The sequence below is a fragment of the Diuraphis noxia genome, unplaced genomic scaffold (genome assembly GCF_037042655.1).
Source record: "Diuraphis noxia isolate RWA-SAM2 unplaced genomic scaffold, SU_Dnox_SAM2 contig0001, whole genome shotgun sequence".
Taxonomy (NCBI): domain Eukaryota; kingdom Metazoa; phylum Arthropoda; class Insecta; order Hemiptera; family Aphididae; genus Diuraphis; species Diuraphis noxia.
The window spans coordinates 67,700,905-67,719,395 of NW_028301711.1; the positions used below are offsets into that span (position 1 = coordinate 67,700,905).

General features: G+C 34.8%; 1 protein-coding gene, 1 long non-coding RNA gene and 3 pseudogenes across 2 annotated transcripts; 4 read left to right on the top strand and 1 right to left on the bottom strand.

Annotated features, from left to right (window-relative positions):
• Positions 1-429: 429 nt before the first annotated feature.
• On the top strand, positions 430-2,415 carry LOC149061426 (uncharacterized; annotated as a pseudogene).
• A 5,075-nt stretch (positions 2,416-7,490) lies between these two features.
• LOC149061427 (uncharacterized) lies at positions 7,491-10,049 on the top strand (annotated as a pseudogene).
• Positions 10,050-10,702: 653 nt separating this feature from the next.
• Positions 10,703-12,176, top strand: LOC149061428 (uncharacterized; annotated as a pseudogene).
• A 555-nt stretch (positions 12,177-12,731) lies between these two features.
• On the top strand, positions 12,732-13,286 carry LOC149061429 (uncharacterized). The gene is made up of 3 exons (XM_089214986.1): positions 12,732-12,797; positions 12,860-13,061; positions 13,144-13,286. The coding sequence occupies exons 1-3, from the start codon at positions 12,732-12,734 to the stop codon at positions 13,284-13,286; spliced, it is 411 nt and encodes a 136-aa protein (XP_089071112.1).
• Positions 13,287-14,272: 986 nt separating this feature from the next.
• On the bottom strand, positions 14,273-16,090 carry LOC149061430 (uncharacterized). The gene is made up of 4 exons (XR_016189677.1): positions 14,828-16,090; positions 14,601-14,699; positions 14,434-14,512; positions 14,273-14,302 (listed from the first exon to the last, which is right to left on the bottom strand). It is a non-coding gene; the product is annotated as an uncharacterized LOC149061430 (long non-coding RNA).
• Between the last annotated feature and the right edge of the window lie 2,401 nt (positions 16,091-18,491).

Genomic DNA, 18,491 nt, shown 5'->3' on the forward strand with positions numbered 1-18,491 from the left:
GTTCATTAAATGTTGGATACACTGTAATGATATCATTTAATGATGTTATCTATTAACGAAAAAACAAATGGTTTTTATCTCACGTTTTAGTAATAAATGTTTTGTTAGTCAATTTTTTTTCTCACCTTTTTTTTTATCGAGCTGGGCTGAAACTTAGGTAAGTTATGTTTTTTTATATCTAGTTTGCATTAAACTTATTGAATTAACTCAATGTTTTGTTTAAAAATTGTTTTTAAAAATTATGCACTTCCCTCGTTAAAATTGATATATGGGGCAAGTGCTAATGTTTCAATGGGGTAAATGCGACTAGTGAAGTCGCACTTTCCCCACCCATAAAAGCTGAAGCTACCTACTACATACATACATTAATTACCTAAGTACTTATCTAAAATATTTAAACTATGTACTTATATTATAGTTACAGTAAAAATGGCGAGGAACTACAAAAGGAAAACTGAAAAACCTAAGTATTCAAAAACACTTCTTTCTACAGCTGTAAAAGATATAAAACTGGGGATATTCACAGTAACAGGAGCATCAAAACATTATTCCATACCAAAGGCAACTTTATATGATCACATTAAGGGCAGACGAGGGCAAAAATCTAGTACTTATGGGCGTCCACCAGCATTGACTCTAGCTGTAGAAGAGAATTTGGCAGAACTACTAAAAAATATGGAAAAATTTGGGTATGGTCTAAGTCGCAAAGAAGTATTGACATTAGTAGGCGATTATTTAAATACAAATAATATATTAAATCCATTTAATAATGGTTACCCAAAAGAGGATTGGTGGCTTGGTTTTTCATTTAGGCATAAGTTAAGTTTAAAAAAAACCAGAAATCGTTGAGTATGCGAGGAAAAAAGCCTGTGATCCTTTTATAATCTACGGATATTTTGATTTATTGTTGAATACCCTTAAAGAGTTAAAACTGTTAGATAAACCAGAACGAATTTGGAACTTAGATGAAACATCATTCTGCTTAGATGCTTCAAAAACAAGAGTGGTAGGTGCAAAAAATGTGGCTGCAACTCGTGTAACACAGGGCTCTGGTAGAGATAATACGTCTGTTCTTATGTCGTGTAATGCTGCTGGTGAAAAGGGACCACCTCTAATTATTTTTAAAGGTAAAAGTGTGTGGGATAAGTGGGTTGGTGAAAAATCTAACTTCCCTGGAACTACATATGCCGCAACTGAAAATGGTTGGATGGAAAAACAAGTATTCATCAACTATTTTGAAAAAAGCTTTTTGAAAACTTCAAAACCAACACCAGAAAACCCTGTAGTTTTAATATATGATGGTCATTCTTCGCATATAGATTTAAAATTGGTAGAACTGGCAAAAAAAAATAATGTAACCATTATACTATTGCCACCTCATTCCAGTCACTTACTACAACCTTTAGATTTAGCTATCTTCAAATCTATAAAAACCAAGTGGGATGAAAGTTTATGTGCGTGGACGAGAAGACACCAAGGACAAAAACTTCCTAAACATGAACTATCCAATATACTATGTAGTATTTGGACTAAATTAGATGAACAAATTATAAAAAATGGGTTTTCAAAGGCTGGAATATATCCATTTAATAATTCAGTTATTGATAAAAATAGGTTTGATCCAGAGAGCTTAAAAAGATGGATGAAATCACAAGAAAATAACAACTCAATAAATCTTGGTATTGTTAAAATAGAACCACAAGACAATGATTTACCAGGTCCCACAGATAATCAAGAATTGAATAGTATTTCATCCACTCCTAGTTATACATCATTTGAAGAACTTTTATTAACTTCTATGAAACAGGTTGGAAGCCAAAAGTCATCAAAAAAAAAAGTAACTAGTGGAGCATCAGTTATAACGTCTGAAGAAGCTATTCAAATGTTAAGGGAAAAAAATAATGAAAAGAGAACACAAAAAAAAAGAAAAAGCGTGTAGCAACGATACAAGAAGACACAGAGAAAAATGAAAATGAAATTATTGATAAAGTTATAAACAATAATATAAATTTTGATGATGATCTACTTTTAAATTTGAGTGTCTGTTCCAATGAAAGTGACTTGTTAAATGAAATAGAAAGGGCTGATATTGAGTTGGCGTTGCAAGAGAATCTTGAAAGATCCGAGCATCAGATTGGAGATTGGCTTTTGATAAAATATTATGTTGGTAAAAATCAGAAAACAGTGTATTATGTAGAAACGGTTCATGAAATAAAAAATCAGATTTATAAGATGAGATTTTTAAAATTTGAGAATGATAATAAGAATTCTACATCTTTCATTTACCCTAATAACGACGACATCGACGAAATTGATGAGAATAATATAATATGTAGACTACCAGAACCCAGTATTGGAAGAAGAGGTGAAATGGTCTTTGCAATATCATTTGCTCAATATAATTTGGCTAAGTAAAAATGTATTATGCCATGGGTATTTAAATTTTTCATTTGGCATTTGTTTAATTAATTTTTAATTTTGTGATATGTATACCTAACTGAACTCATAAGTCTGAGAAACTTTTCCCAATAAATAGAGGAAAGACTGATTAATAATTTTTATTAATATATTCTTTATTATGTTTTTTTTTTTATTTTAGTTTTATAATATTTACCTGTAAACTCAAAAGTCTGAGTATAAAAGTAATTATTTTGCATTAAAGGAAATATAAAATGTTGAAGTTAAATGAAGTATTTCTTTCTTTTTAATGTTTATTAAAAATGTGTTTAATATTTTAAAAATTATTGAAGGTATTGTCATTTGAACAGAATTTAAGATATTTCTTCCATTCAAAAAATAAATTATTTGTAATATAATTTAGTTTGAGGCAGTTGCCCCATCTAAAAACTATATACATTTTATGTATTTTTGGTGATATGATTTTGCACTTTCTCCGTGTATGGGGTAAGTGCGGCCAATTTTTTTTTTTTTTAAAAATCAAAATCTCGAAAACTATGATTGTTAGACAAATTTCAATAGTATATTCGAATAGCTAACAATTTTTTTAATGAGTTGACAAACAACTGTTTTAGTAAAACAAAAATATTGAACTCAGAAACATAAGTAGGGTAGAAAGGCTGCTCCGAGTGACCCCCCGCTTCACCTCCCCGCCCTCCCGCCCGAGCCACCCTGAGCACCCTGAGCCACCCTAACCCACCCGAACCATTACCCCTACCACCTGCCTACCGCCTATGCCGAGCCCTACTACGTCATAACCGAGCCCCTCTCACCCTCCACTGCTTTACCGAGCCACCCCCTCCCCCACACCTACCGCCGTACCACCTACGTCATAGACGCCTGGCCACCGAGCTACCCCCTCCCCCACACCACCGCCTACGCCACCTACGTCATAGACGCCTATATCGACCCACCCTGAGCCACCCGAACCACTACCCCCTCCCCCACACCACCGCCTACGCCACCTACGTCATAGACGCCTATACCGGGCCACCCTAACCCACCCGAACCACTACCCCCTCCACCTGCTCCCCCGCCTATAACGAGCCCTACTACGTCATAACCGAGCCCCCCTCACCCTCCACGGCTATACCGAGCCACCCCTCCCCCACACCTACCGACTGTACCACCTACGTCATAGACGACTGGCCACCGAGCCACCGCCGGTGGCGCCATCTATCCGCCGATTCTGTAACGCGGTTTTTCGACGCATACATACACAAAAACATATACATATATGCATTAAAACACATACTAACGCAAAAAGCTATACATACATGTGTAAAAACATTATGTACATAATGTACGAAAACATATACATATATGGTCAAAAACCTATACATACATGGGTAAAAACATATACATTATGTATATAATGTGCGTAAACATATACATACATACTCAAAAACCTATACATACATGTGTAAAAACATATACATTATGTACATAATGTACGAAAACGTATACATATATGGTCAAAAACCTATACATACATGGATAAAAACATATACATTATGTATATAATGTGCGTAAACATAAACATACATACTCAAAAACCTATACATACATGTGAAACATATACATTATGTACATAATGTATTAAAACATATACATATATGGTCAAAAACCTATACATACATGGGTAAAAACATATACATTATGTACGCATATTTCGTGTATAAATTATATATATATAACACATACCCCCATATAATGCCGAAGAGCGCTGGTCAATCTTAGTGGCCGATTAGTTCTTAAATCGAAATAACAGCGGCCCTGACAGCAGTGTTGCCAGGTGTGTGGGAATTTCCCACGGCGCGGGGAAATTTTACCATAATATTTTGGAAAAGGGACAAAGGGAAATTTTTCAATTATTTCTTAATATGTGGGAAATTTAGCAACTCTTGAAGTTTATTCTATGTTATAGTGATTTGTGATATTACAAATATTTTTATAAATAAAAAAAAATTTTTATCACTAAATAGTTCATATCAATGTGCCCACAATATTATTCTAGATAAAACCAATAAAAGTAGGTGTATACCTGGTTATGTTTTAACTATTGATAACTAGACTTTATTATCAATTGTTTTAACCGGTGGTTCTATCATGGTTACGTTTATAGAGGAAATTATAAACTCCCACAAAAACTTATCACTTATCAGTTATTATCATTTGTATTTTCTCACCAAATAGGCTTTTTAACATTATTAATACCGTAATTTAATTGTTTAAGTTTTGTAGCTCTTAATAATTTAAATCAAATATGTCAGACTCAGACAGAAGTGTAACTCCAAAAAAGAAGCGTGCGTAAAAAGGAATGAGCTCTCTAAAGAAGAATCATCAAGAGTTTACAAAAAAAAAGTATTCCAACCGGAATGGTTATTAAAAAATGAATTTAAACTATGGCTTAGAGAAGTTCCATCGGATAATACCAAGTGCAAATGTATTGCATGTAATACAATACTGGTAAGTGGCAAAAGTGAAATTGAAAAGCATTCTGTTGGTATCAAACATAAATTAAATGTCAAAAGTATACAAGGAATGAAACCCGCATTCTCCTTGTCTAATCTTAAAGAAGTTGAAACGTTTCAAAATAATGTAAAAAAAGCTGAAATCAAATTAGCATCTTTCTTTGGAGAACATAACATTGCTTTTCAAACTGTAGACCATTTGACGCCTGTGTTACAAGACATTTTCCCAGATTCTAAGATTTGTAAAGCAATAAGTCTTCATCGTACCAAACTAACAAGTATTATTAAAAATGTTGTTGCTCCTGTTGAAATTAATAATACAATTGATATTTTAAAAACAAATCCATTTTCAGTGTTAGTCGATGAGAGTACTGATTTAACATGTAGTAAATTCTTATGCTTATTGGTAAGATTTGTCCACTCTGAAAGTGGTGTTATACATACCAAGCTTTTGGAACTTGTACCTGTAAATGCCCTTGATTGTTCTGCAAAAAGTATTTATAATCATTTTAAAGAATGTTTACTGAAAAAAGATATTCCTATAAAAAATGTTATAGGAGTAGCTTGTGACGGTGTGTCTGTTATGGTTGGTAGTCAAAATTCTTTTATGACTTTAATCAAAAAGGACTCTCCAAACGTTATTAAAATGCAGTGTATCTGCCATTCGTCGGCTTTAGTTGCCTCTAAAGCATGCATGCATTTACCAAGAACAGTTGAACAATTAATGCGATCAATTTATTCTTATGTATCTGGTAGCGCTAAACGGTGTGCTCAATTGGTTGAGGATACTCGTTGGCTAGCCATGCATCAATGCGTTGTCAGAGTACTCGAATGTTGGGATAGTCTCACCAATTATTTTAGAGTTGCAGTATTTGACGACAAACTAAAATCTGCACAAACCATAATGGATGAGCTATTAAATCCATTTACTAAATGTTACTTCTTGTTTCTAAAGTATGCTCTAAATTATTTAAATTCGTTTAATGCTCTATTTCAAAGCAGACAAATTATGATCCATAAAATGTTTGATTTATCATTAAATTTAATGAAAAGTTTATGCCAAAATTTCATTAAACCGTCGTTGTTAAATAACAACATTAGCAGTCTTAACTTAAAACATCTTAACAATTTATTGCCTTTAAGTGAACTTTTTGTTGGAGCTGAATGTCAAGAGTTAATTTGCAGTCTGAAGAAAATGTTATAAAGTTTAAAGAAAAATGTCAAAACTTTTGCATTACAGCAGCTGAAGAAATTTTAAAACGACTTCCAGTTAATGACAATTTCTTTAAAGAAATTACATTTTTAGATCCTGAAATTGCTCTGAATTCGTCAAACCGTTCAGATTTAATGGACATGCCTTTACTAAAACATCATTTTAAAGATTTTATTGATCTATATAAATTAACGGAAGAATGGCGTCAACTTCCATTTTCATTGAGTAACTCGGATATTGTACGTTTAAAATATCTTGGAGGTGTTAATATAGGTGATATGTGGAAAGAAATTTCAATGTTAAAAAATTTAATGATCGATTCACCTAGTTTTCCAAATTTGAGTATGTTGGCCAAGTTAATTTTAACGTTGCCTCATTCAAACGCTGAAGTGGAACGTATTTTCTCAATTTATTGTAAATGACGTAAAAACAAAAAAAAGGAATCGCATTGGGGATGAAACTCTTAATTCAATCGCAATTATTAGATCATCGTTTCAAGACAAAAATCAAACGTGCGTTGACTTTAAGATACATAAAGACCATATATCATTACATAATCATACCAATTTGTATTCATAGATCTCATATACTTACTGATGTTTATTTTTCTATAAATATTTCTAATTACCTAGTCTTAAAATTAATTTGTTTTAGTTGTTTGAGTTAATGATTTACTATGACTATGTTAATTTTTCTATAAATATTTCTAATTACCTAGTCTTAAAATTAATTTGTTTTAGTTGTTTGAATTTATGATTTACTATGACTATGTTAATTTTTCTATAAATATTTCTAATTACCTAGTCTTTAAATTAATTTGTTTTAGTTGTTTGAGTTTATGTTTTACTATGACTATGTTAATTTTTCTATAAATATTTCTAATTACCTAGTCTTTAAATTAATTTGTTTTAGTTGTTTGAGTTTATGATTTACTATGACTATGTTAATTTTTTTATAAATATTTCTAATTACCTATACCTAGTCTTTAAATTAATATGTTTTTGTTGGTCAATTTTGATGTAAGGGAGTTCCTACCGAATTATTAGTTTATTTATTTTACAATAAAATTGTACAAGAAGTACACTGTTAAATGTCAATTTGCTTTTTTTTTTTTTTTAGAAATGACGTTTAATAACTAATAAATCGAAAGGGAAATTTTGGTAAAATAGGGAAGTTTGAGATGATTTGGTGGAATTTTCTTAATCGTTGACCTGGCAACACTGCCTGACAGATCAGTCTGTCCGCAGAGTTTAAACACGTTCCACGTCCTTGCGTATATTCATCTTCTCGCCTACATTTTATTATTATTTTAAAACGTTGTTTGTATATCATTCTCGAAAATTTTTAATTGTACAATGTGTGGAAAAGTGTACGCTCATAAGTGCGGTCTGAACAGACACGCTAAAACTCACGATGGATCGATGATTTCGTGTGGGATATGCTTCAAGACGTTCACTCGCCGAGACAAACTCAACATCCACGTTCAAAAACGTCATAGTAAGTACATTCAATATTATCCGATATCGTTCCGTAAAATACACATATGATGTTTTACCAGGCGACAACGTTTTGCTAATTAGGGGTTATTAATTAAATTATTTTTAAAATAGTGATAGCTAAAAACACTCCCGAATTCCACAACGCTGTACGAGTAGGCGGTGCAATGGGTAAATAATTTTTTTTATCTTATTAATAATGATAATAATAATAACGATTAATATTAATAATATTAATAATATATGTTAGGTCGCGCATCGGTAATAAACTGGGCACCCCCCGCTACTACCCCGCACGCTCAGCCAGATGTCCCGACTCCGACGGTCATCTCGACTCGGCACACGAACACACCCACCCCTCCCCAGACCACAACGCCCACCCGCATACCGGACATCTCTACCGAACCCCCCGCACAGGCTATCGCTACCCAACCCGATGCAAGATCCCCCGCGAACGCCGCACTACCGCTTTCGCTTTCACCACCGCCATCCGGGGAATTTGTGGCTCATACGGAAAATACTTGAAAAAATATCAAAAGGAAGATGGCGCGAATGAATAAAGCTAATAATCGGTCAGGCTTCATCGAGATTGAGTCTTCGCTCAATCGTACGATCGTGTGGTATTTTAGGAAAAATGTCGATAATGTAGTCAGTTACCGTGCGTTCCTAAATTCGATAGAGGCCGAACTAATCACAAAATTACGAGAACACACGTGTATTAACACTATAAAATACAACTTGAAACTAGAGGCTACATACGCCATACCCAACTTGCATAATTCAGCTCAAAATCGTGCGTTTAAAACTTCAGCCCAAGAACTCTATGCACACAGCAACGTCGAGGGTTTGGTCGATCGCGATTTCTCTACACTCCTGGCTGAAGAGGATTGTTACGCCGGAAAGTATAGCGGATTTTCCTTATCGTGTATCGACGGTCTGCTCTTGGGTGTGTACGAGTATACGCCTATGGGGGGTTCGTCGTACTTGTCGTTGCCGGAAAGTATTCTGAATCGGGAGGCCGTTGTCAACCCTCAAAATATCGACCGACAATGTTTCAAGTGGGCGATCCTAGCCAAACACGTACTTCGCGATCGCACGCGAGTAGGCGCGAATTATTCGAGGGAAGAACACCGATACGACTTTTCTGCACTATCAACCCCCACTCCGGTGTCAGAGATAAAGGTATTTGAAAAGTCGAATCCCGGGACGAGCGTCAATGTATACGGTATAAGGAATTGTGAGAAAAATAAAAACAATAAAAAGTCGTCCACACAATCTGTCGCATACCCGCTGCGCATCGTGGATGAAGAAAAAGCGGATCATTTTGATTTGCTACTGATTACCGGAAAGGATGAAGATAATCATTACGCTTTTATTTCTAATTTTTCACGACTTGCCAGCCCGCAAAAAAATAATCACCAGCATCGCTTATTTTTCTGCAAGCGATGTTTCACCAGTTTCGAGGACCGCCCATTAAAATATAAACTACACGGTGAGCGGGCGTTGGAGAATCACCGATTGTTGTGCGGTACGCACAAACCCATTGTGCCTCTTATGCCGAAAGAAGGGGACACGCTTAAATTCGAGGCGTGGTGTAAGACTGAGCGAGTTCCATTCGTAGTGTATGCCGACTTCGAAGCCTTATTACTGAAAACGGGACGAAAACAAGGCACGAATACCGCGGCGATTCACGAACATCGTCCAATGAGCTACGGCTACCATGTTGTCGCGGCGGAGGGTGTCCCGACAGAGTTGTTTGACCAGTTCGACATACCGCGAGCTCCGGTCATTTTTCGAGGTTCGGTGACCGAGGACGATGTCGCCAAACGCTTTGTCCGCGATGTGCTCGGTGTTGCCGATAAAATATCCAGATTATATAAGGAAGTAAATGTACCGATTATTATGAGTGTTGAGGATTGCCGCGTGCATGAAGCCCAGACAATGTGTGACTTGTGCAGCTGTGCGTTTAGCGAACACAACTGTAAAACTGCACACCACGACCACTTGTCGGGCCGGTTTCTTAAAACATTATGTAACACGTGCAACCTTAAGTTGAAAACGCCAAAATTCGTACCTTGCTTCCTACATAATCTGTTCAACTACGACGCACATTTTATCGTGACAAATTTAGCGAACGACGACGACAACAATAACCGAATATCGGTAATAGCGAACACCGAGGAAAAGTATATTTCATTTTCGAAATATATAAATAACTCGTTCTCCGTCAGGTTTGTAGACACGTGTCGGTTCATGGCGTCGAGCTTGGCACACTTGGCAGAGAATCTCTCCTCCGCGAACTTTGATAAGTTTCGCGAAGTCACGAAAGTGTTCGCCCCGTCGGAGATGTCGTTGGTCACGCGGAAAGGCGTTTATCCGTACGAACGGATTCGTGGGATAAATTCCTAGTACCATCGTTACCGGATAAGTTTCTATTCTATAGCGCGTTGACGGAGATGCACGTTAGCGACGAAGACTACGATCACGCAATACGAGTTTGGAATCATTTTGGTTGCACGACGCTCGGCGCTTATAGCGATTTATATCTTAGAGTCGACGTGTTGTTAAGCGCTGACGTGTTCGAAAATTTCAGAGATATATGCATGACCACATATCACCTGGACCCCGCGCACTACTACACGTCACCCGGATTCAGTTTTGACTGTATGTTGAAACTTACGAAAGTCGAACTTGAACTTTTGACCGATTTCGAGAAAATCCTATTTTTAGAGTCAGCCACGCGTGGCGGGCTCGTGCAGGCAAGCAAGCGTCACGCGCGTGCCAACAATCCCGAGACGCCCGGATACAATGCCGAAGAACCCAACACGTCGCTCATATACTTAGATGGTGATTATAAAATATGAATTTACATGTACGCGTATATTAATCCATGTTTTACCGTATTTATTTAGCAAACAATTTATACGGGTACGCGATTTGTCAGTATATGCCGATTGGGGATTTCGTATGGTACGCGGGAAATCCAGAGGTCGCGCTGGCTCAGTTAGAGTGGATGCGTGCGACGGACGATGTGGGTAGATTTTACGAGGTGAATATAATATACCCGCAGGATCTGCACGACGCCCACAACGATATGCCGTTCTTGCCTCACGCCAGCATACCGCACGGGTCAACTGTCCGAAAGTTGATGGTCACATTTCTGCGGAAAGAACGCTACGTGGTTCATTATATGAATTTAAAACAGGCCATGGCTCATGGAGTCGTAGTCGAAAAAGTGATTATTATAATATTATTATTATTATTACTATGTGTATACGGATCTTATAACTTATTATCATACTTTTCAGACGTACAGAGTGTTGGAGTTCCGACAATCTCCGTGGTTGGCCCCGTACATTAATCTCAACACCGAATTACGCAAACAGGCGAAAAACAAATTCGAAGAAAAGTTTTTCAAGGATTTAAATTAATTCAGTGTACGGTATGTTATTGTTATAAATTGTACGAGTTTTTTTTCGAGCTTTAACCCGTTCAAACTTACTTCATGATAACTATATTATGTATGTATGCAGGGAAAACTTTCGAAAATATGCGGTTACGATTTAATTTGGAGCTTGTATCGTGTCCAGTCAGAATGCGGAAGCTGATAAATCGTCCGACGTTCAAGTACTGCACGACATACAATGAAAATCTCTCGGTTGTCACGCAACATACTAAGGAAGTGGATTTCTGTAAGCCCATATACATAGGATTCGCCGTACTGGAACTGAGTAAAGTTGTAATGTACGGGTTTCATTACGATGTCATGAAGCGACATTACTGCGATAAGATCGAGCTGCTATACACAGATACCGGTACGTCTATCGTAAATCTCACGTGTAGACTCATGCGGTTCTTATATATTATTATTATTATAACTTGTTTCAGATTCACTATTCTACCGCGTGACGACGAACGATTTCTTCATGGACCTGATAAAAAATCCTAATTTGATGCGGTTTATGGACACCTCGAATTTCCCACACGACCACATGTGTTATACGGCTGCTCGGAAGCGTATTCCCGGATGTTTTAAATTCGAGTGTGGTTCCAGGACCGTTTACGAATTCGTTGCTTTGCGCGCCAAGTCTTATGCGTACGACGTGGAAGAGGAGATTACCATTCACGCGAAGGGTGTTATGGGGCACGTGATCAGAAATCACCTCACTTTCGCCGAACATAAACGGTGCTTATTCACCGACACGGACGACGATGCAGAATCCTGTGACAATGAGTTCGACGCCAGTATGGGGAAAATGATCGCAGGCGATTCCGCACTGAAAGCTGTCGCGCAAATTCATCGGAACGCCTCAAACGTCTGCAACAAATTCACCGTCGACCACACACCCGTCACACTGTTATAGCTATATGCCTTTTACATCGTATAGAGAAAATGTCTCTATACGGTCGTTTAAACACGAATTGCGTACGATTAGGACTATGAAATTAGTTTTAAACAGGGCTGACGATAAGCGTCGTGTATTACCCGATAACATTTCCACGTACGCACACGGTCATCACCGCATAAATTACTAAACTATTATTATTATTATTGTTATTATTTTTATTATTATTGTTAAATTATCACATGTATGATTATATTATATAACTCGATAAAATAACTGTATATATATTGTATAATCGAGAAATACGCTCGATGTTTATAAAATTATGTGTATGAACGATTGTAAAAAATTATATTAACTACGTTTCGTATATAATACCATGTTTTAAATTGTTATTATTTTAGTATCACTTTTAGAAAGATTACGCCCTGTGTTTCAACGTACACTGCAAAGGGCACAAAATATATATAACCTATACATTACCCCTTAAAGAAATATTGTATACCGCGCCTATTCTTTTTCCAAAAAAAAAAAGACGTTCTCATCTACACAGACTTAACTTACCCGCCATATACCACGGTCTTGGTTATATTATTTAAAAACCCCCGCTCATTCGCTCTGTGATAAGGCGCGGATTGAAGATTTAAATGCCCGCACACGGGTCTCTGCTATGACGGTTGTGTAGTCAGTCAGTGTTTGAAGTTAAACATTTACGAACGTTCAATAACGATATATTAATAATAATATGTTACCTAATAAGTCTGAGGAGTGTTCATTTTTCGACTATGTTCCCTGCAAGGATCGATGCGTGGTAAGTTTTTCAATTATCATTTAGTACCACTCTACTTAAATTAAAATTTATTTTATTTTCAGTCACCTGATTTATTCGCGAAATCATACGATCTCCACGATTACACGTTACAAGTAGCCGCAGTCGAAAAACTCGACGTCAATAATTATCCGCTCGGGTTACATGCAGGACAAAGATTTCCGTGGAAATCACCAGACTCGGGCTCGCCGCCACCTATGCAACACCTGCTATCCGGTCAATTCTCCAACAGCGTAGAAATATTAAGTGAGTCTTAATATATATAAATAAAATTACTACTTATAGTTTTTTTAAAAAAAAAAAACTAAATCGTGTGTCATATTTTCAGACGATGCGCAGTCTTTTCATTCGAGTCACTTACATTGGTGGGATAACAGTCCCCCTAAAGAAACTCTTCATTGGAAAAAAAAATTGTTGTTGAAATTTAACTTGGATATTTATATTTATAATTCTATAATGTTATTTAGATAAAATATTATTATATACTGAAATTTTGTTTCTGGAATTTTTTTTTCCCGTAATCCATATAATTTTTATTAAACGCTTACTGATATCATTATTAAATAATATAAACCTTATATCATATTAAAAAAAAAAAAACCATCTCTGTGAGAATAATTATATTATACGTCTTCTAAATGCGTATATTGATATTATTATTAAATAATATAAACCTTATATAATATTTAAAAAAAAAAAAAAAACCATCTCATCTTTGCGAGAATAATTATACAACACGATAAATGTATATAATTATATATGTATATGTATTATATGTATATAATTATACGTCTCCTGAATGAGTATAAAAATATCGACTATTAAATATCGAAACCTTATATCGAGACCTTTTATAATATTAGAATAATTTTAAAAAAAAAATCACATATTATTTCGATGAAAATGATTATATTATTCTACTCGTTAATAATGTATGTAAGGATTAACCTTATAATAATTATTAAATAATATATTTTTTTAAAACCGACTCATCTCGGACAGAATAATTATATAACTTGTGAAATGTATATAATTATATTATACGAGCCTTAAAATTATAGGATATAGATAAAATGAGAATAACAACATATTTGTAATTATTTTTATTACAAATAATAATAATAATAATAATGATGAGCATAATAATATATATATATTGAAGAGTTATATTAAATAATTCATTCAAAATCTATAATGAAGCTCCTCTTATTTAATCCTCGATATATGAGGCTTACCCCGGGGACACTACCAAGATTATATTCAGAAATTTCCTCGTCTGTCATTTTGATGGCTTTATGCAGGAAAATATTTATTGTCTGAGTGTTTACAACATCTATTAAAACGCATGACACAGAGGTCCCAAACTTAGTGTTCACATTTTTCATCGTGCGGACCGGGTACGAGACGTCCTTGGCGAGTTCACTGATTGAAAGGTTTACACTGTTTACTTGGGTCTTCAGGGACTGGAGGAATGCCATTATAGTACGCTGAGGACAGTAAAAAAAAAAAAAAAAAAAAAATTAAAATTAAATTAGCTAAACGCAAGTGTACACGTGTATACCGCTATGCGTGAATAGATATTTTTATTATTATTTTATTAGAGTAAAAATCGACTCACTTTAAGTTGTCGAGATAAATTCTGCGAAGATTTTTAAGGTGACACGTGGTCTGCGGGTGAACTACGGAGACGAGTTGAACTAAAACAAAAATATTGTCTATTAATATTGAATAAAAATTGAGTTTGACACAATTGTATAATTTGTTTAATTAATTAAATTAACTCACTTTTATTTTTAGTAGATCCTGTAGTTGGGGATGGTTTGACGTAATTGAATATTGTGTTGAATGATGTGAATGAGTTGAATGTGATGAATGAATTCAGAACTGAAAAATATAATTCCTGTTAATTTTGTATAATACATAAACGAATGATATTTTAAAAACTATAGGCATTAGGCTCGAAGTAATAAGACTGCATATAATAATAATTATTATTATTAAATAAAACTCACTTTATTAGAACAGATATGTTGTAAGATTTAGAACTTGTTGATAGACGATATTAGGCGAAGAGGTCTGGTTTGCGATGGTGAAAATATACGACTGATTTGATATTCAGTGGCCAGCGGTCAAGTGTCCAAAATTATCGTCATCGACGGCCACCCCCACCTATACCGTTCGGCGTGCGCAATATTGAGCGGGTACAACGATTGACCGATTAATATACACACACATGTGTAAATTAGAGTGAAAAAGGTCGATCTTCGAGCGGCTCCTGCGCGATGTATACCGGAATGTGACGTCTCAACCACGTGCATCCGTCGGATTGTCCGACGGTCACTGTCTTGGCCATGTGCGTCCGCCCGACCGTCGAATCGTCTAACCGTAGCTGTCTAGGCCATGAGAACACAGATGACCATGTGAAAAAGGGTGATTCTCGAGCGGCTCCTGCGCGTGGTATACCGGAATGCGTCGTCTTGACCATGTGTGTCCGTCGGGTCACCGACGTAGGCTGGCCTACCCCGTCTATGCCCGTCGCCAGATGTGGCTATTTGTGTGGACTAAACTCGATATTCGTACCCATAATATAAGGGTGAAATATAATAATTCCGTGTATATTATATTATTCTACAAATTATTTTTAAAAGAATTTGTAAGGAATGTGGAGTTGGCCGTGAGACCGTGCGAACGTAGAACCCAGATGTAAATTATATAGGTATACATATACATAAATACACACATACACGCACACACACAAATATTTATATGTTGCAAGATTTAGAACTTGTTGATAGGCGGTGTTAGACAGCAGAGAGGACTGTTTTGTGATAGCGAAAAAATACGGCTGATTTAATATTCGATGGCCGATGGTCAGCTGACCAAAATTATTATCAACGTCCGCACCCGTCAACATCGTTCGATGTGTACAATATTTGACGGGTACACCGATTGATGTGAGACACATGTGTAGATTACAGACGAAATAAGGATTGACGGCTCTTGCGCGTTATATCGAGTTATTTTGACCTAAGCACGTGTGTCGGAGGTCCTTACGCACAGGAACCGAATGACTACGTCTTAAACGGTCGGTGGACTATTTTGTGTGTAATACATCGATTGATATGCATATGGACCCTTGATCGACTCCTGTACGTCTTACAGCTAATCGCTATGCATTGTCTTGACAATGTCCGAGCGTCGGACCATCACGACGCATGGTACCAACGTGACTCACATCACTTCTATGTGCAGCCAAATGCGACTTATTTGTGTGAAAAAACTCTATATTCACGCCCATAATATGAATACAGATATTTAGAGAATATAATATTGTATATAACGAGTCGAAATTATATTTACTCTAAAATTATATTTAAAAGGAGGATTATGGTATACACGACCGCCGGCGAGGTCTAGTAGAACCCTTGCAGACAATTAAAATACACAGCCACGAATATTTGTATAATAAAATTCGTTTCAAGATTAAATAATATAATATACACTTATTATAACAACAATTGACCTTTCTAAATAATAATAATAATAATAATAATAATAACATAAGTATTACAATATTGTCAAATGTTATACTTATGTTGTATATTCCATATGGGAGACTTGACATACAGTTTGTACAACTCTGATATATACAAGGTAAAATGAATAGCATATAGTGTGTGTCACGCTAACAGATAGTACATATTAAATACATATTATATTGTAAAGGTCCCCATACACTGCCGCGGTGGCGGTGGCGGTGACCTGATTTTTTTATAAGCTTTAAATGTTTAAATTTGTTTAAATGTTTAAAAGTTATTTCTGATAATCTTCACACAATATTGTAACCAAAATTATAAATAATATAATTAATTGTTATTTATTCATTACCATATAATTATACGAGTATACGACATAATTTAATGACCGTATGGGCTATAGGAAAATAATAATATTGTATAGATTTTATAGATTGGGTAATAGATATTATCTAAGCTCATTAGGAAGTCATTAGTATAGTTAGTATAGCTAGTATAGTAAAATAATAATAACTGCATTGACTGACCCAAAATAAAAAGGGAAAGAGGAGAATGCCTAAGCATTCCTGTAAGCTATAGGTAATTTTATCTTATGATAAGAACAGTAATTGCTTAAATGCGAACCCATACCATAATTTCATACCACGTTCAACTGTCGAAGGCACGTGTTTAAAAAGTTTAATCACATAATATTCGTGTATCCATTACTACGTACAAATATACAATGGACGTATATTTATCATCAGAATCAGAAGATGACGAAATTTTACTTTTGGCAGCAATAGTGGCAGATGATGAAGAACGTAAAAGGTATTTTTACTTTATATAATAATTGTAATTTAAAACAATTAAAAAAATATACTTCGTTATAGAAAGAAAATAAGAAAATGTTGGGTTCATAGTATTAATAAGGAACGAGAGATATCTGGAGAGTATTGTACTCTAATGCCTGAATTAAGAAAGGACCCAGAAAGGTTTCACATATATTTTAGAATGACTCCCGAGTGTTTCGATCAAATTTTGGGATGGATTATCGATGACATTCAAAAAATGCCAACAAACTTTCGTAATCCAATACCACCATCGGAACGGCTAGCGATTTCACTAAGGTATGATTTTGTAATATTATAACTGTATTTTACGAAACCAAAATATTATATTTAATTTTACATATAATAATACAATTAAAAAGTAGCTAGGGGTATTACATTTGATAAGTTTAGTTTAATGAATTTGAATTTTACAATTTTAGTTTTTATGGCACTTTAATCATAAATTATAATTGATGTATATTATAATTGCTAGCATGGTCTGCAGTTGACAAATTAATTACATCACTTGTAGGCTGGTATGTCTGCACATCATCTATAGGCTGGTATGTTAGTGGAGATGATTGATAATATTGACGATGTTCATTTTCTTCAATCTGTTACAATTCCAAATTTGTAACAATTTCTGTAATATTTTATTTTGCTATGGCTTGTCGTCTCGGAGAAAAAGTTTTAATTATTTTAGCATGGCTTAACATAAGCATTTCAACTGCATAAAGTGGGATCTTTTGTTTTTTATTCAAATGCTCTAACACTTTATCGACATTAGATTCGATTGGTACATCAACTTTTTCTCGTTCCAGTGATCTTTTTTTTCCTTTTTCTGGAATTTTTTCATTGCTTTTATCGTTTTCATAAATATTGTCCTGTATGTCTAGCCTTTCTTCGGAATCTACTACTGGAACATTAGACATTGTGCTAAAAACAAAATTATATTATCTAAATATTATTATTTAAATTATAAACTATTTTTAAAAATAATTTACATAATATATTAGATTTTTGTTTTATCATTATTACGTCTTATTAGTAATATTTTATTTACTATCTGCATGCGGAACAGAACATTTTAAAGTGCAGTTAAGTGGTCCGCAATATTGTAATCAAATTGATTAATAAAAAGTTTGTTTTTAAGTTTTAACACATTAATTTTTTACATAATCTATAATAATTTTTAATTTTTAACACAATATTTTCATATTACATATTTTGGTCGTATAAATATATATTATATTAAATTTTTGTATTTTAAACTCATAAACACATATAAATCATAGTCCTATTTATCACAAACAACGTACTAATTAATT